Below are 19,888 nucleotides of genomic sequence, written 5' to 3'. Positions count from 1 at the left end.
TTGCACACCCATAGTTTGTCGGTGAACTCGATAAGGGAAGGATGTCATTGGAAATGTGTATGAAAGGAACTTGCGCCTGAAAGTAGGTGATGATGGAAGGAAGCTTGCACACCCATAGTTTGTCGGTGAACTCGATAAGCGAAGGAAGTCATTGGAGATGTGCGTGAAAGGAACTTAATCGAAATGGTCACACGTGCATGAAAGGATCTCATTGGAATGCGCGAATGGAATGAGAGTGGGACAAGCTATGGCACTAGATTAATGTATTTTATTCTAGTGGGAGTAACAAGAGTTGGAGTAACAAGAGTTCGAGTAGAGCCGAATGTCTATCAAGCTAGGTTTGGCATTAGGCGTGTCCGAGCACTTGGTCTATGTTTAAAATGAAGTTGTGGAAGTACTTTTACTATAAAAAACTCGGCGAACCCGAACTATATGGAGCACGAAAAGATTAATATTGGCTTTGATAACATTGAGACATACGACAACGGAGTAACTCTCCTTCCTTCAAAGGTTTCACCTTGGACTATAGTTACACAAAATGTGCTTTAAAGCCAAGTCCTGATGTAGTTTTTCATTTTCGCTTCTTCCTTTGAGCTGTGGCTGGTAGTTTTTCTGAAGGTCCAGTTGGAAGTTTCTGGCCAGTCTCTCGCTCAATCCGACTTTTGAGCTCTCTCAGAATACGAATCTGACCAAGCTTCTCCGGAGACAGTTTTTCCCAATATATTCCTAATATGAAAAAAATTAACGCAACGAGACAAATCATTCAAACATAGACCATGAATAACCTCAGAAGAACGAAAGAACGACAAAACAAATGAAACGAAATATAGTTTTACCTTGAGGTTTCGGTATTGATTTATCTGTGAATATAACTTGGGTAGGAGTACAAATGATATCGACAGGAACATCATGAATTAATAGCTTCTCCACAGGGAAATCATCAACAAGTTGTCGATCGTGAACTGCAAAAACCGATTCTTCAAAGTTTTAACCTTATATCTAAACAAGCATTAAAACTGGTTCTAGTTTACGATCGATTAGATGAACTATAATATGGGACAATTATAAGAAAATTAAATGTGTACCAGACGTGACAACAGGCGTTGTATCGTCTATAGCGCCCATGAATCTCAACATTGCATATTCAAGTTCAGCAAAACCCTGAAAAGACGAGAGAGTAAGTACAAATTCATAGCTTAGCATTACATTTCTAGACATCTGCCTTTTGACCAACTTATCATATGAAACATATGTCAAAGATGAACCATACCGACAATGTATTTTTGAAAATACCCCTGATGACACGATTTTCTTTCTACATTTACCGATATTAAAGCACTTCATAATACCATTACAAGTCAAAGAGGAAATGCTGGATGTCTTACGAGCAATGGAAGACTAACATGCTAAGGAATTAAAGATTTCCAGAGACTAAGGAGAGTAACTAGGGAACCCTTTTTTACCCCGTAAAATTAAAGAATTTGAAAGACTACAAACAAGTGGAGTGTAAGAATGAGACTCGGACTACAAAAATATGTGTGGTAACACAACAATATACTCTCGCATACCTCACAAAAAGAAAAAGTAACAATGTGGTTCGTAAATATATATGTTGTATAATGCATGTAAACTACTGGAACTAATGCACGTTTTGTTTTCGATAGAATTAAAAGTCTTAAGTGTATGGAACTAGCCTATTAGAAGATATGGACCGACTGCAATGACTTGGCCCACCGAATCCTAGTTCTGATTCTTTCTCTTGCTCATCAAGGAACACCGCAAGCTCTCCATGGCTATGTACACTTGATATTTCGATAAACTTCAAACTCATCTCAATGAAAGAGATCAAGATGGAGATGGATCCTTCAACAAAAAAAAAATGGAGATGGATCAAACTGTCGTGGTTTTACCTCCACAGCTTGGCTCCTCGTAGCCGATTCCTTCTGTATAATACCTTAGTTTTCTTGTTCTATTGTACTATCTAAATACGTCTACAAATCCTATCATAACGATCCATTTGATCAAAGTGATTTAATGATAATAAACCAGTCTCTTTCTTGGTCGATTGCGAAATACTTAGTACCACATAGTGCGCATAGTAGCATAATGCAAACAGGAGTGATCTATATAGTTTGACTAGATGCATATTATATAACACTCAAAGTGTAACTAGATGAAATAATCTTCATGAACTATTATTTCGGGTATAATGTTTCAATTTCAAATTTTCAATTGCTCGGACTCTAAGCTTTGAACGCAACACAACTTAAAAGCTTTGAATGAATAGCTTTAGAACAATAATCGTATTTCAAAGAACGGTAGATGTTTATACCTCGCCCTTACCAAGTCGTGCACCAGTCCTTGGGTCAACAGCAACAGAACCAATCACTATCAAATCCACTTTCATCTTCTCATCAAGACCAATTGGTCTTCCATACTTAGCTGCTCCAACTGATGTACAAGCTTCAATGATGGTACTAGGAGATAACTTGCTCGATTCTAACACCGAGAAAAATCCCGTCCTTAAACGTGGTTGTGGAGTCAACAATTTCTTTCCACCTGTTTGAAGAAGAAAAACAATTTAATGAACTCCACTTCAAATTGCAGTTTTAAATCATTATCCGATGCAGCTGGATGTGAGAGCATATCCTCTAGAAATCTACGTCGAGTTAACTCGAACTCAAACTTTGATGTTTTGAGCTAAAGCTCATCAATCATGGGTCATTAAAGATTGGAGAAACACATTGAAAAGAAAAGGTGTGCTTTGTTAATATTCCATATTTCAATTGAAAACTAATTTTTATTTTGAAAAGTGTCATGAATATGAGTTGCTCAATGAAGATTGAGCATATCCTCTAGGAAACGATTGTTCGAGACGTATCTACTTTGCAAATTTTAATGCCCAGACAATGTGGGATAATGCTAATACCTTCTTTCAACGCCAAGGCCAGAGACACTCGGCACTCCCCCTGCACACAAAGCTAACTAAATCCCGACCCACCCCTCAGACACTAGCTCGGATCCACGTTAGAGCACATTGGGCCTAACTCTCCTTAAAAACCGCCTTACAAGGAAAGAATTACCCAAGAGGCCAAGAGCCAAGGCTTGTCTACGTTATAAATCCGAATGCCCCAACAATGTGGGATAATGCTAATACAAAGTGCTTAAATTTGTGGGTTATTAAATTTTTAGAATTTCTTGAGAGATCATTGTCAACTTTTCTTTATAGATGAAAATCAGTTTCAAATTCAAGGAGAATGAATATAGTAGAAGAACAAGAACTAACCTGAGAGTGTTAGAAATCTAACTTGCTTCTGTGGTGAATCTGGATTAACCTTCACACAATTAGCTTCCCGGAAAACTTCCAGTTCAGATAGCTTTCAATTAACCAAAACAAAATCAATCAGTAACTCTATAGAGACAGATGATAGAGAGAATTTAGAGAGAGAGAGAGAGAGAAAGAGACTAACTTTAATGGCAGCAGTTGCAGCACCAACAAAATTAGGTATTCGATGATGAACAGGACGAGGGTTTTGAGCTATATTCTCAGCTTCCATTAAATCCCAAATCCTCTTTCTAATTTTCCATTTCCAAGCTTTAGAATCTTCTCCTTCTTCTTCTTTATCATCATCATTCCCCAAACTGTTACTATTAATCATTCTCTCAGCCGTTTCTGCCATTTCTTATCTGGCTTTTGTGTCTAATCTATTTCTCTCTGACTCAAATTCAGCTTCATTGAACGCATTTCGATTGTTACTGCTACCCAATTTGGAAAAACTTCGATTCATAGAATTAGAATTCCAATTCCTTAAGTTTTGATCGAAATTGAGAGAAAAAAGTTTATGGGGTTTGTTGAATAGTGATTTCCTTAATACCCAAGACGAATTTTGTGTAAATCGATAAAGATTTGCATCCATTGACGTTGAATTTTGGATTGAAAGATTTTGAAGGTAGTGATGATGTTTGTTTGGAGCTCTATAGAAGAAGATAAAAGTGATTAGAAATATCAACGGCTATTATTAATTGTGATGCAAGTTAATTAAAATGTTTTAAATACACTTGTGATTTCTATGTTAGGATTAAAAAAGAACTAATTTCATGTTCATAGTATCCATTAAAAAGGACATGTCAATAGATTTGTAGTCTTGGCTTGTGTGTATACATTAAGCTAGAAAAATAAAAAAAAATTTGCATCAAAAAATAAAACAAAATAATGTTCAGACAAGGGAAACGTTGTATATTGGATGTAAAGAGTAGTGTATTTTTAATAGAAAAAATGATGGAAATACAATGTTTCAAGAAAAAGAACAATAGTAAATGAATGTTTTATATAAACAAAAGAGGTAATTTCTAAAAAGGTCAAAATAATATTGAAAATGAGTAGAAAAACACAAAACATTTGAAAATTATTATTCAGGTCAAAAAGTGTGCAAATACTAAAATGTCCCTTTTTGTCATTTTGTGTAACCAAATTCTTTTATTTTTCTTTAAACTTTAAATCGATATAACCTTTGTTTGAGATATCGGATTTCTATAAAAATTATATATTTAGAAATGATTTTTCATTAGCTTTCTAACAAGATCCACTTTCAATACTTTTTTTCAAAAAAAGAACAAAAAAAAAACGGCATTTTTTTCCTTTACGTTTTCTGCAAACGTGTTTGCAACAACCTGTTCTGCAAACGTGTTTGCAGCAATCTGTTATGCAAACGTGTTTGCAACAATCTGATTTGCAAACATGTGTTTGCATAATGTAAACTTAATGTAAACTGCAAACATGTGTTTGCATAATGTAAACTGCAAACTGTCTCTTTCAATTGATAATGTAAACTGCAAACATGTGTTTGCACAATGTAATTAAACTTGCCGGGAAAATTCATTAAGATGATATTCAAATTTAACAAGAGATCTCAAAACAAAACCTCACTGTCTCCTTCAATTGATAAATTCAAAAACGACTAATGTTTAGAAGATAAAATAAGCAAGAAAACCTTTCTTCGTCGTTACCATCAATCTTTTGATTTTTGTTGTATTTATCTTTCCTATTCCTCTCCAAATTCGAATGAATTGCAACAACCTTTATAATCAATTGATAAAAGATCTCCAACGATCTCAGCCAAAGCCACTCAATTCAGGGGAAAAGTTAGAAGTAGACGAAAAATGACAGCCTCATCTATATCTCTGCTTTACCCACCACCACCACCTATTGTCTCTACTTTTAGACCCAAATTTTCCTTTTCTCCAATCACCCATCCCTCCCTCTGAATTCACCTATAAGGTTGTAGCATTAATTCTGTTGGGTAGGCATTATTCCATCAAAATTTAGCTCCGCAGTTAACCGGAAAGCTTTAAATTGAAGTAGCAGAAGCAAATTCTTTTTCCACGTTCAACCCAAGTTCTATCTCAAGATTCTTCCAACCATTTAAGAAGTTAGGAGGAAACTCCTTCACAATCTTAATCAATTCCTTCACTTCTGTTAATTTCAATTTCTCTACTAACCCTGCAACCAAATGTCTCATAGTTCCAAAGTCAGGAACTTTATCTCTCTCCACACTCTCCTTAAACACCTCCAAACCCTTGTTGAAATCTCCATTTTTACATAAATAATGTATAAAAGTTCTAAAAGTTGCAGCATTTGGAACACACACAATTTTACATAAATAATATATAGAAGTTCAAAAAATTCTGCTTTAGTAGGTAAGAGAAACTCACAAAAATCTAAGTATCTTTATTATGAATAACCCACAATTAGTCTACAAACCAACAGGAAAAATAAACTAATAAAATTTCCAAAACCCTAGAAAATTGAGTAGATTTAAATGAGTTATCTTTTTTACCTTTGTGGAGTTGGATCATGGGGGATTCGAATTTACTATTAGCTCGAAACCAACCACGTTCTAAGCTAGGGTTTGTGGTTGAAATTGGAGTAACAATGGTGGAAGGAGATGGAGAAACATCAGATGGTTTTCTAACTACTAAAACATCATCTTCGGCTGAATTCACATCGAGAGAGAAGTAATCACCAACAATGGTTGAAGGAGAAAGGAGATTTCTCGGGTTAGGTGGGGATGGCGAAATCTGAGATCTATACACCGAGTAAGATTCCGGCGACGGTTTGACATCGTAAGATTGGAGAAGAGGAGCCCTAAATTTTTCGGAGTTTTTTTAGAGAGTAGATTTTGATGTGGAAGGGTATTTTTGGAACTAAACAATTAGAAAATGACCTTTCTAATAATTATCAATATTATTTCAAATTTGACCTATTATTACTCATAATATTTTGGTATCTTCAACTTAATAGAAAAAGATCTAGGTGTTTTTAGTTATTACTAGGGTATGCCCCGTGCCCTAGGGCACGTACAGTCGTATCAATTAAATTTGACGACTTTCAATATTTATTATTGCTATATAGTGGATACCATAATTTTTTGGTATTCTACTTATTATTTCATTTTCTTAAATTAGTTATTTTATAAGAGATATTTCATTTTCTTTTTTTAACCCTTGCAATATCTTTTCTTTCATTTTTTTTCTCAAATTAGATATTTTATTTCTAAGAAAGATTTTTTAAATAGGTTATTTTATTTCTATGAAGGACTATATCTTAAATTTTGGGAAGGGCTTCTAAACAATATCAATCAAATGTTAAATAGGTTATTTTCTTAAATTAGATATTGTCTAGGGTATATCCCGTGCCCTAGGACACGGACACTTGTATCAATCAAATGTTACGAAATTTATTGTTATATTTTATTGAGAGTGAGAGATTTTTATTAGTCATTATTTTTTTGTATTATTTTTTTGTTTCTTTTCTCTTAGATTGGTTATTATTTTATGGGTTAATTCCGTTTTGGCCCCCGATTTGTGACCAACTGGCCGTTTTGGCTCCCAATTATGTCCGGCAGTTCGTTTTGGCCCAATTTCCTGTTTGGCCCCAACATATTTTTGTAAGCTTCTCCATTCTACCCTTATGGCAATTTTGTAAATTAAATGTATTTTCTTTCTCTTTGTCCACCTCACTAAGCAATTGCCACGTCATATTCGTCCACATAAGGTCGCCGGCGACATCATTTCCGGCGACCACCATTTTTTTTTTTAACTTCTTCTTCTCCAACCATCTCCTTCCTTCCTTCTTCTCTCTCTCTCCTTCTTCTTCTCTCTCTCCTTCTCTCTCTCTTCCCCTCTCCTCTCTCTCTCCCCCTCTTCTCTCTCTGTTAGGTTTCCGGCGAAGGGAAACCCTTCGTCGGAAACCGTCTGGAATTTTCCAGACGAAGAGGTGTCTGGATCTGGGGTTTTCCCCAGATCCAGACGGTTTCCGGCGAAGGGTTTCCCTTCGCCGAAAACCTAACAGAGAGAGAAGAGGGGGAGAGAGAGAGAAGAGGGGGAGAGAGAGAGAAGAGGGGGAGAGAGAGAGAAGAGGGGGAGAGAGAGAGAAGAGGGGGAGAGAGAGAAGAGGGGAAGAGAGAAAAGAAGAAGGAGAGAGAGAGAGAAGAGGAAGGAGAGAGAGAAGAAGAAGGAAGGAGATGGTTGGAGAAGAAGAAGTTAAAAAAAAAATGGTGGTCGCCGGAAATGATGTCGCCGACGACATTTTCCGGCGACCTTATGTGGACGAATATGACGTGGCAATTGCTTAGTGAGGTGGACAAAGAGAAAGAAAATACATTTAATTTACAAAATTGCTATAAGGGTAGAATGGAGAAGCTTACAAAAATATGTTGGGGCCAAAACGAACTACCGGACACAATTGGGGGCCAAAACGGCCAGTTGGTCACAAATCGGGGGCCAAAACGGAATTAACCCTTATTTTATTGAGAGAGAGAGATTTTAATTTCTTTTTTTAACCCTTGAAATTTATTTTATTTCTTTTTTTTCTTAAATTAGTTATTTTATTTCTAAGATTGAAATGATTATTGTTTTTTAAATATGTAACTTTATTTCTACGAAGGACTATATTTTAAATTTGAGAAGGACTTCTAGACAATATCCTTTATTAAAAAAGTATGTTTGTCCCAGTCATCGTTTTCCCTTCTGTTTTATATAATAGATTATGATTGAAATTTATTTTGTTTCTTTTTTTCTTAAATTAGTTATTTTATTTCTAATAAGGAAAAGATTATTGTTTTTTAAATAGGTAACTTTAATTCTACGAAGGACTATATCTTAAATTTTGAGAAGGGCTTCTAGACAATATGCATAATTAAATAAGGATGTTTGTCCCAGTCATCGTTTTCCCTTCTGTTTTATATAATAGATTATAATTTTGTAAACCCATATAGTCATTTTCTATAAACAAAAGATAGTAAAAAGAAAAAGATTTTCAAATAAAAAATGTCACAGGAAAGGAAAATAATTCATAAAAAAATACATTAATATTTTGAAAACAAGTAGATGTATGTTTTAGACAAGATAAATATGTTTTTCCGAAAAAAAAAACAATTTTAGAAAACAAAAGTTGTATATCTTAGGCATACCATAATATGCCATCTCGAGAATAATGAAATAAACAAATATTATATAGAACCATACAAGAGTTTATTAGAAACAATGACAAACTATAGCATGTCATAGACAAAAAATAGTATGTTTGAATTTGAGCAAAGTGAAAAATAATTCTCTGAAAACCTACCGTAAACAAATAAGCCACCGCTAGAATGCCAAAAAATAGTTAAAAGAACGCTGAAGAAAGTGTTCAAGAATTGTGATAGATAAGAAGTGTTGGGAAAACGTTAAAATGAAATAATGGAAATACGTTAGAACTAGGGCATAAATAATACGTATATCATATTTATCTTTTATAGTTCCAATTTTGAATAAATAATGTAGTTGAGCTTTAGACATGTTCTTATTTAAAATTTGTCCATTATTGTGCTTATCACATTTTTGATGTATCAATGCCATTGTAATGACTATCGTAGTCAATTTTCAAATAAGAAAACTCACATGTTTTAACTGTCGTTTCAAACCGTTACTGTATCATTTTGGCTTGGTTCTGGAATAATATGTATGTGTGTGGGACATGATTTCTAAAAAATAAAGGCCAGCGCTTTGGGGAAAGCTAAAAGACCCTCCACCTCACCTCCCTCCACCTCACCTCCCTCTCTCTCCACCTCACCTCACTCTCTCCCCACCATTCTCTTTGTCTTCTCCGACTAGGTCGCCGACCGAAAATAAAAAAAAGTTCACTCTCTCTCTCTCTCTAGAAACTCCCGCAAAGGGGTTTTCCTTCGATGGAGTTCCGGTCTGATCTGGTCTGTTCTTCAACATACCAGAACTCCGATGAAGGGAAACCCCTTCGCCGGAGTTTCTAGAGAGAGAGAAAGAGTGAATTTTCCGGCCGGCGACCTAGTCGGAGAAGACAGAGAGAATGGTGGGGAGAGAGAGAGGTGAGGTGGAGAGAGAGTGAGGTGAGGTGGAGGGTTTTTTATTTTAAACCATATTCCCGATAAAATATGTTTCTCCGGAAAATTTTCAAAATCTTGCATATTCCCTTTAAAATTTCACACCTCAAACACTATTCCTCAGACACTATTTAGCTTTCCCCGAAGCGCTGGCCAAAATAAAAACCAATTTTGCAACCGTTTCAACTTAGGGTGGTTGTTTTTTTTTTTTTGTTGAATTTTTTTTTCTTTTGGTTCAAACTTTAGCTCAGGGTTGTTGACAATTTTTTATTGTGTGGATTACTTGAACAAACATCCCCAAAACTCTGGAACCCAAAGGGATAATGAATCGGTTCTATTTAGAACCTGAACCAGTCCGAGTCCATGCGAAACCGCCTCAATTTTAGAAACTAGTCCGAGTCCAGGCCCAACCGCCTCAATTTTAGAAACTTATAAATGCATCCTAAAGACTCATTAAAATACTCATTCTTCTTTACAAAACCCTAGCTAGCTAACAACGCTGAACAAATTCCAAAGATGTCGTCCACCGGAGAACTTGCCTGCTCTTACGCCGTCATGATCCTCCATGACGATGGGATCCCCGTTACTGTAATCTTCTACTCTTTTAACCTTTAGAGTTTCATCAATTTCTGTATTCACGTGGATGTTTGATGCATTAGTGGTTCGTTCTGTATGATTATGCTTCATTATATGTTTATTTTCATCTAGGGTTTATGTTTTACGGATTAGAGTTCAGTTTTGTATGATCTAGTTTGATAAGAGTATTTTCATCTAGGGTTTAGGGTTTATAGTTCATGATCAAGATCGGTAAGACTTAAAGAGTTTATTTCATCTATGGTTTAGGGTTTATTGTTTATGATAATGTTCGATTAGAGTTTATCTCATACAGATTTTAGGGTTTCGTTTTGTATGATACATTAGGGTTTGATAAGAGTTTATTTCATTTGGGGTTTAGTTTTGTGTGATATATTATAGCTTTGAATCGTTTATTTCATATAGGGTTTAGTATTTATTGTGTGATATATTAGGGTTTAATATTTGTTTATTTCATCTAGGGTTTAGTCTTGTATGGTATAATATGGTTTGATATTTGTTTATTTCATGTATGATTTTTTTTTATGATATAATAATAGGCTTTATTTTATTGGGTGTTTAGGGGTTTGTTAATTTGGGTGTTGAATGCTAATACAGGCTGAGAAGATTGCTACCTTGATTAAAGCAGCTAATGTAGAATGTGAATCATACTGGCCAAGTCTCTTTGCTAAGTTGGTACAGAATAGGGACATCAATGAAATGATCACTAATGTTGGTGCTGCTGGTGGTGGTGCTTTTGGTGCTGTTTCTGTCTCTTCCCCATCTAGTGGCGGTGCTGCCGCTGCACCTGCAGCTGAGGAAAAGAAGGTATATTCCTTTCAAACTATGTTTATTATCTGCAAAATTTATTGTTTTTTTCTTCTTAAATTAGGTTTGATGAATGTTGAGTTTGATGGTTGTGTTAAATTGCAGGAAGAAGTAGAAGAAGAAAGCGACGAAGATTGGGGAGGAATAGATATTTTTGCCGATTAGGAGCTGGATTAGGAGCTGGTTTCAGTGTTGTTCTCATGGAGTTTCTTTTTGTTGTTAAGTGGTGATTACACTTGAATAGGTGAATAGTTGCATATGTGAACGAATTTCGATTAGTTTTTGGAGTTGTTAGTAATACTGCAATACTTTTAGGATCTGTTGAAACTTTTATTTTGATGAAGGTACTTTTAGGTTCTTTTGAAACTTTTATGTTGATGAAGGTTAAATTTGGTTGAGATATGCTATGACTTTGTTGCTTTTGTGATATTCTTTTTAACCTTCGTAAAAGTATTAGTTCCAAAAAAAATAAAAAATAAAAACTGTCCACATCTAAAGAGAGTTGGAGGACTTAATCAAGAACAACGCATGGAAAAGAACATGAAATTAGTATTTGTGACAATCCATAAATACTTCATGATTTCTTTTTCTGAAGAATCGACTACGTTCAAAGTTAGACTATTAATGAAAGATGTCTAAAACTCGACAACATGAAAGACGCCTAAGACCCGACAATTTTATTACGTTATACTTTTGGGTGTCGTTTGACAAACGTATATATGACAAAATAGTTGCTTTAGAAGTTCTTTTTTTTTTGTTGAGAAGCTTTAGAAGTTCTTTTGCTTTAACAAAGTTAAAAAAAATCAAAAGTATATATGACAAAATAGTTACTTACAAATAAAAAAAAAAAAAAGTCAAAAAGCTAGTTTGGCAACATAATTTACTTTTCTATTTATTCTTGTTCAATTCCCAGTGAGAAACTTCATTTTAGGTTTACACACACTATTTGCGTGATGACTATTGTGACAAAGGTGGTGTTGGTGGTTATGGTGGTGGTTATGTTGACATTAATGATCAAAGTGGCACTGGTGTTAGACTTTTGGAGAAATGGTAACCGAGGTAGTTGAAATGTGGTTGTGATGGAAACACAATGGTGGTGGTTGAGGTGTGGTGGATGTGGAAATATAGTGGTAGTGGTGTTGATAAGGTGGTGGAGACTTGGTGATGGTAGTGGTGGAAGTGCAGTGGTGGTGGAAGTACGGTGGTTGTGGTGGTGGAGGTGTGGTGGTGGTGGTGGAAGTATGATGATAGTGGTGGTGATGGTGATGGAAGTATGGTAAAGGTGGTGGTAGTGGAGGTGTGATGTTGGAGGTTGAGGTGTGGCGGTGAAGATGAAAGTACGGTGGCAGTGTTTGAAGTGTTGGTGCGGTGGTGTGGAGACGTAGTGATGGTGGTAGAAGTGTGTTGGTGGAGGTGTGGTGGCGGTGGCGGAGGTACGATGGCGGTGGAGGTGGTAGTGGTGGAGGTGCGGTGGTGGAGGTGCGGGGGTGGTGGAGGTGGTGGAGGTGCGGGGTTGGAAGTGAGGCAATGATGGTGGTCAACGTGTTGTGGTAATGGTGCAAATTGTATTGTGGTGGAGCATAGGTAGAGAAGAAAAAAAATAGTCATTCATATATGCGTTGGACATAAATAACTTAACTTCGAAGTCAAAAGCAAGTATTTTAAACTTCGAAATTAAGTCAAATTTCAACTTTAGTCAGAAATTTTTGTATTACCAAACTAATTTTTTTTTACTTAAAGAAAAAAAAAGAGTTACTTATTTTTGTGTTGTCAAACGACACCTTAGGATAAAAGTAAGAGAAGTTCAATAAACCATGGATTCTACTTCCTCATTCATTTTTAGCGGACTTAGGTGCTGTTTGTTTTTAAAAAATTTCAGATCTGAAATCTGAAATCGGTCTGAATTGTGGCCGATTTCAGATTTCAGACGTTTGTTTTTTTATTTAGTAAAATCTGAAAATTTGTCTGAAAGATTTGGATGTTTGAATCGGCTGATTAATGGGCCACTTCTTTCAGACTTTAAAACAAGTCTGAAATACAAATCCACCATATGAAAATATCCAAATATACCCCCATTGAAATGATTAAAATACTTTTAATATCCATCTTGACTTGATCGACCACCACCACCACACCGTCGACCACCACCATCGACCACCACCCACTGACCTAAAACCCTAACGAATCCGCTGATGTGGTACTTCAAACCCTCCCATACAAAATCAGATCCGTCGTTGGTGGAGAAACCGAAGCTAAGAGCAAAACCTAGAGAGAGAAAGAAAGATTTGTATTTTGTAATTTATGTTTCTGTAATGGCGTCTATACTATCTTCATTCAAGTACTCAAATAGTCAAGTAGTAGTTGAAATCTCAATCTGCACACCTTTTCTTTGTGAAGCAATTTAATGGCTACTCATCTAGAGAACAAATTTTGACCAACATGAATGTGTTCTTCACACCCTAACTGTTGAGAAATATCCTATTTTTAAGGCAATGTGTGAAGCCTTGTTGGAGTGGGTGGTAGTTTTGTGCAGTTTAGAAACTGTTTTGTGAAAACTACCAAGTGCTTATATATATGTAATTACTAGTGGTTTATTTTCATGTTCTGAATTATTCTCTGCTTTAAGAGTAACCCTGTAAAACTGTTCCTGTTTAGTGAAGAAGAAGATTGATTGTTGCTGCCCCGTGGAGTAGGTTTTAACGCCGAACCACGTAAATCTTGTGTCCTGTTATTTCCTACTGTTTTTTGTTGCTTTTGTTGTTATCTTTGTGCAATTATCATCTTGTGAATCTGTTGCGATCTTCAACATTTGGTATCAGAGCTTTGGTTGTGATTTAATCTACACAATGTCTTCAAAATTTGAAATCCCTAAATTCAATGGTTCAAATTTTACATTGTGGAAATTGAAGATGCAAGCTATGTTGGTGAAAGATGGTTGTGAAGTTGCGATTAAGGGAAAAGAGAGAAAACCTCCTGAAATGAAGGAAGATGTATTTGAAGAAAAGGATAGTTTAGCAATGGCAGATATTCTACTTGCTTTAGATGATGTTGTTTTGTTCAATGTGTCTGGAGAAACAACTGCACAGGGCATTTGGGACAAATTGACAAACATGTATGATGGAAAATCTTTACCAAATAAAGTTTTTCTCCGTAGACAATTATATAATCTAAGGATGAAGGAAGGAGCTTCATTGCAAGAGCACATGAACGACTTCAATACTCTGATTAATAAACTTGCAGCAGTTGACGTGAAGATTGAAGAAGAGGAAAAATCCAGCCTTTTGTTATGTTCAATGCCTGATTCATGGGATGGTTTGATTATGAACTTAAGTGGCAGTACATCTCTTAGTATGGATGCACTTGTGTCAGCATTACTCACCGAAGAGTCTAGGCGAAAATCAGGCCAAGGTTCTTCAGGCGATGCAATGTTGGTAAGAGGTAGATCGACTGAAAAAAATTATGGGGATAGATCCAGATCCAAATCTAAAGGACATAAGAAAGTAAAGTGTTGGTCATGTGGAAAATCTGGGCACTTACGAAGAGATTGTCGACTACGGAAAGCAAATCAGGAAAATTCAAAAGCTGATTTGCGAGGACAAAAAACAGAACCAGAAACTTCACAAGGAAATATAGTTGAAGATGGAACTTCTTCTGAAGATGGTGTTGTGTTGTCAGCAATAGGATGTGGCGAGTTGATACATCAATGGATTCTTGATTCAGGTGCTTCGTTTCATATGACACCACATAAAGAGTGGTTTTACTCCTATGCGGTGTGTAATAGAGGTACTGTTTACATGGGTGACGATAATCCATGTAAAATAGCTGGAATTGGAGATGTCCGAGTCCGGATGTTTGATGGAAGTACTCGTACAGTTTCTAATGTTCGACATGTTCCTGCACTAGGAAAGAGTCTCATATCTTTGGGGGTCTTGGATAAAGTTGGTTACAAATTTTCTGGAGAAAATGGACGACTAAAAGTAAGTAAAGGGGCACTTGTGGTCATGAAAGGGGAATTAATCAGTGGTTTGTATCGTCTTATTGGAGATACCGTAGCCGGTGAAGCAATTGTTGCAGATGCAGAATCTGAATTGGCAACAACATGGCACAAACGCTTGGGTCATATGAGCGAGCGTGGTTTAAAGGTACTCCTTGATAATAACTCACTTCCTGGTCTGAAATCTTCTAAGTTAGATTTATGTGAAGACTGCTTATTTGGTAAACAACATCGTGTTAAATTTTCAAAGTCTAACTCTAGAAGTAAGGATGTTTTAGAACTAATACATTCAGATACATGGGAAGCCACTGTTGAGTCACTTGGAGGTGCACTATACTTTGTTTCTTTCATAGACGACCATTCTAGAAAAGTTTGGGTTTATATGCTTAAAAGGAAATCTGACACATTTGCATGTTTTAAAAAGTTTAAGGCTTTGGTTGAAAATCAGAAAGGAAAGAAAATAAAATGCTTGAGAACTGATAATGGAAAAGAGTATCTTGGAGATTTTCAGGATTTTTGCAGTGAGCATGGGATTTACAGGCAATGGACTGTTGCTGCCACACCACAACAAAATGGTGTGGCTGAACGTATGAACCGTACTCTTATGGATCGTGCTAGAAGCATGCTAAGTGCTGCTGGTTTGGAGCACTGTTTTTGGGCAGAAGCGGTTCTTACATCGTGTTATTTAGTAAATAGATCTCCTACAACAACACTTGGTTACAAGGTTCCGGAAGAGATATGGTCTGGTAAGTCTGTAAATTATTCTTTCCTTCGGATTTTTGGTTGTGATGCCTATGTGTGGGTTCCAAAAGAGAAGAGAACTAAATTGGACGTGAGGTCCAAAAAGTGTATTTTTCTTGGCTATGCAGATGGAGTAAAGGGGTACAGATTGTGGGATCCTACTGCTCGCAAGTTGGTGATTAGCCGAGATGTCATTTTTAATGAAGATGCTATGCAAAAACAGAAAGTTGCTGATGTACATGAGATAGATAGTGTTGAAGTTGAATTTGCAAAAAGAGATGAGAAACAATTGGGTGCTGATTCAAACAACCAACCTGTTGAAAATCATGAAGATGATGTTGGTGAAGAGCAGGTAGAAGAACCACTTGCTCAAATGCAAGAAACACAAGATCGACCACAAAGAACTCGTCATTCTCCTACATGGTTAAAAGACTACGACACGACTTATGCATGTGTTGCTGATGATCGTGAACCTAATTCCTATCAAGAAGCATGTGAGTCTGTTGATGCTAGCTCTTGGAGAGCATCCATGGAAGAGGAGATGGAAGCCTTGTATAAAAATAATACATGGACATTGGTAACATTACCACCGGGTAGAAAAGCAATTGGTTGCAGGTGGGTTTTCAAACTAAAGAAAGACGCTAACGGGAATGTAGAAAGATACAGAGCCCGTTTAGTTGCCAAAGGGTATGCTCAAAAATCAGGTATTGATTTCAACGAAATATTTGCTCCAGTTGTTCGTATGACTACTATTCGAATAGTGTTAAGTATGGCAGCTGTTTTTGATTTAGAACTTGAGCAGTTAGATGTAAAAACTGCTTTCTTGCATGGCAACTTGGATGAAGAAATATATATGACTCAACCCGAAGGTTTTGTAGAAGAAGATAAAGGGAATCTGGTTTGTCAGTTGAACAAGTCTCTGTACGGTTTAAAACAGGCGCCGAGGTGTTGGTATAAGAGATTTGACTCCTTCATTGTGAGCTTGGGATTTCGTCGGTGTGAAGCTGATCATTGTGCTTATGTTTGTGATATTGACAATGGTAGCTTCATTATCTTGTTATTATACGTAGATGATGATATGTTGATTGCAGGTGCTAACAAAAGTAGCATTGCTAACTTAAAAGCTCGTTTGGCTAGGGAATTTGAGATGAAGGATTTGGGGGCTGTGAATCGGATACTTGGGATGACAGTACATAGAGATAGAAAGAACAGGAAAGTCTGGATAACTCAAAAGAGTTATGTTGAGAAGGTTCTCCGTCGTTTCAATATGGAGAATGCTAAACCAGTCAGTACTCCATTTCCTGTTAACTATAAGTTGTCTTCTAGGCAATCTCCTAGCACGGAAGCGGAGAAGGCAGCGATGTCTCGTGTACCTTATTCATCAGCAGTAGGGAGTTTGATGTTTTCCATGGTATGTACTAGGCCAGATATTGCCCAAGCAGTGGGAGCAGTTAGTAGGTACATGGCAAACCCGGGTAGAGAGCATTAGGATGCCGTGAAGTGGATTCTTCGTTTCTTGAAGGGCACTTCTGATTGTGTTATTTCCTATGGTGGGAAAAATTTGCAATTGGTTGGTTTTGTAGATGCAGATTTTGGTGGTGATAAGGATAGAGCTCGATCAACTACAGGTTATGTTTTTGCTCTTGGTGGTGGAGCAATTAGTTGGCAATCAAAGTTGCAGTCAACAGTTGCTTTATCCACCACAGAAGCTGAATATATGTCAGCAACACAAGCATGTAAAGAAGCTATATGGCTGAAGAGGTTGCTTGGTGAATTGAAATTTGGGCAGAATATGGTGACAGTATATTGTGACAGTCAAAGTGCTTTGCACTTGGCTAAAAACCCAACTTTCCATGCTCGGACTAAACACATACATGTTCAATATCATTGTGTTCGTGAAGTTGTTAATGATGGAGAGGTCTCCTTAGAGAAAATCAGTACCAATGATAATCTTGCAGATATCTTTACGAAGCCGGTTGCAAGAGAGAAGTTTGAGAGGTGCATGACACCTCTCGGGCTTGTTGTTACTTGATGAGATGTAACGTTTGGACAGCAACTTGAAGAATCGTTCATCGCACTAAAAGAGAACAAGTCTTCAAGTGGGAGAATGTTGAGAAATATCCTATTTTTAAGGCAATGTGTGAAGCCTTGTTGGAGTGGGTGGTAGTTTTGTGCAGTTTAGAAACTGTTTTGTGAAAACTACCAAGTGCTTATATATATGTAATTACTAGTGGTTTATTTTCATGTTCTGAATTATTCTCTGCTTTAAGAGTAACCCTGTAAAACTGTTCCTGTTTAGTGAAGAAGAAGATTGATTGTTGCTGCCCCGTGGAGTAGGTTTTAACGCCGAACCACGTAAATCTTGTGTCCTGTTATTTCCTACTGTTTTTTGTTGCTTTTGTTGTTATCTTTGTGCAATTATCATCTTGTGAATCTGTTGCAATCTTCAACACTAACGAATCCACTACTGTAAAACCCCAATAGATGACCAAATGAACCTAAGGAATTAAGGGAGGTGAAGCCGTGAAGAGGGTACAGAGAGATATAAGGGAAAGAGATAGGGTTTTTGAACGTTGGTCAACGGGGATAAAAGAGTCGGCAGATGAAAAAGGGAAAAGCAATGAATTAGAGTTGGAGAAGGTCTTTCTCAGGAGAGAACTTATTTATATATAAAGGGGTATAAGTGTCAAAATTAAATTTCAGAGATAACAATTCAGATAAAAAAACAAACATGGTAATTGGTAAATCGATTCAAGCAATTCAGATTCAGCCAATTCAGTTCAAGCAATTCAGATTCAGACAAACAAAAAAAAACAAACACAACCTCAGTTGCAATTTCTGAAAAAATGGCTTAATTCAGTTGTGACTTGTGAGTTTGTGACTCTCCAATGATGAAAGACTCACAAAATACACCTTAGGCTAATGAGGTATCTTTTACACAAGCAATTTATACATAGATAGTTTCGAAACCTCTATCGTCCTTAACAGAACCTATGTGGCTCTCAGTTTTGATGCTAGTTGGGAATTTAAGAACATTTCTTGCTTTTATTCCATTTCGTCCCCAATGTAATCTAGAAATTGAGGTAGGTCATATAATATGAGGGAAAAATAGAAATCATCAATTGGTTAGGTTTCTCCTTAACATACTATGTATAATGTGTTGTATCCGAGGTATAGAAAAAGCTGAGGCGTAGAAAAATATCTTGGCTTAAGACGAATATACCTGTGCGTCTTTATATGTCAACGTTGTTTCAACTCTAGTTAGAATGACGTCGCCTTCTTACCTGCGTTGAAGGAAAACTACACATACGAACTATTGACTAGTATTATGAACTTTAAAATATCTTGAATGACTCTTGAAAGATTGAAAAAACTGATAAAAACAGGAGTTGATTTGAGTCTATATATAGGAATTGAATCGATACGCGTAAATAGGACATGTCGGCTTTTATAGCGACGTTGTTGTTGATCCTGGCATGAACAAATGCGATGTTTAGCGAACAAACGTGATGATGGTTCCATTCATTTGAATGTCGGTTGCATTTTTGAATGCTTGACTAGAAGAAAATTCATGGAAAGAATCATATCTATTCGATCTAGATGTTATCCCCGAACGATCTTGAAACAGGATCAAGCTTCGCTGTTGGATCGCGCTTTGAGACCTTCTAAAAGGTTGTGTGAAGTGCACCCAACAATCTAAATACAAGCCATCTGATCATTTTAGCGGGTTGAATGGGATCGTTATATCCTGACGTTTCATTGTTCTCCGTTTACCCCCAAACTAATTGGTCCAGTTTGTGATTTAATTCCTAAATTAATGGACTCGGTTAACTTTTACCAACTTTCATCCAAACTTCAAACTTGAATGTCTCATTTATTTGGAATCTATTTGACTGTATTGACTCTAAATTTAAGAGCCTGCGAGACGAACAAAATGACGTATTCCTTTTCTGAGTTTGACAATTGGCAGCGAGCCACAATAAGCTTTAATTCCAACATACTGTATATGATCCCACTACACATCTAAATCCCAATAAGCACCATGAAAGATGAAGAAAAGAGAATTTCTCATTAGGTTTAAAAGATACAAGTGTTTGAGTATTTATAATCTCTTAACCTATGAAAGAGAAAACTAAACAGAAATTAACAAAATTTAACTACTTCTTAACAAACTATTATTTCATAACTATTTGTTTAACAAAATTCTTCTATCAGCACCCACCACTTCTATCAATACCACCATACTTAGCTTTTGTAATCTTTAGAAGTTAACACCTTGAATACACCACCATCTCATACTCTAACATCCCCCTCAAGATCAGGAACCGAGAGGGACATGAGCTTGTTTCGAAGA

At 36.3% G+C, this 19,888-nt stretch overlaps 2 protein-coding genes across 3 annotated transcripts; one reads left to right on the top strand and one right to left on the bottom strand.

Moving 5' to 3' along the window:
• Window positions 1-433: 433 nt before the first annotated feature.
• COG0212 (NagB/RpiA/CoA transferase-like superfamily protein) lies at window positions 434-4,127 on the bottom strand. The gene is made up of 6 exons (XM_086651368.1): window positions 3,471-4,127; window positions 3,287-3,377; window positions 2,333-2,559; window positions 1,086-1,161; window positions 837-962; window positions 434-726 (listed from the first exon to the last, which is right to left on the bottom strand). Exons 1-6 carry the CDS (start codon window positions 3,678-3,680, stop codon window positions 572-574), a joined length of 885 nt encoding a protein of 294 aa, XP_086507494.1. The 5' UTR covers window positions 3,681-4,127; the 3' UTR covers window positions 434-571.
• Window positions 4,128-5,786: 1,659 nt separating this feature from the next.
• Window positions 5,787-11,221, top strand: LOC147564967 (large ribosomal subunit protein P1z-like). 2 transcript variants are annotated; one of them, XM_086651360.1, is made up of 4 exons: window positions 5,787-5,809; window positions 9,885-9,986; window positions 10,590-10,799; window positions 10,905-11,221. In XM_086651360.1, exons 2-4 carry the CDS (start codon window positions 9,915-9,917, stop codon window positions 10,962-10,964), a joined length of 342 nt encoding a protein of 113 aa, XP_086507486.1. In that variant the 5' UTR covers window positions 5,787-5,809; window positions 9,885-9,914; the 3' UTR covers window positions 10,965-11,221. The 2 variants fall into 2 exon arrangements, with proteins under 2 accessions (XP_086507486.1, XP_086507484.1); XM_086651358.1 differs by lacking the exon at window positions 5,787-5,809 and having other exon boundaries at window positions 9,811-9,986.
• The last annotated feature ends 8,667 nt before the right edge of the window (window positions 11,222-19,888 follow it).

Source organism: Eschscholzia californica, unplaced genomic scaffold, assembly GCF_041429995.1.
Source record: "Eschscholzia californica isolate CP2 unplaced genomic scaffold, dmEscCali1.0.p SCAF_1, whole genome shotgun sequence".
Taxonomy (NCBI): Eukaryota; Viridiplantae; Streptophyta; class Magnoliopsida; order Ranunculales; family Papaveraceae; genus Eschscholzia; species Eschscholzia californica.
This window is presented reverse-complemented; position numbering and strand designations above follow the sequence as displayed.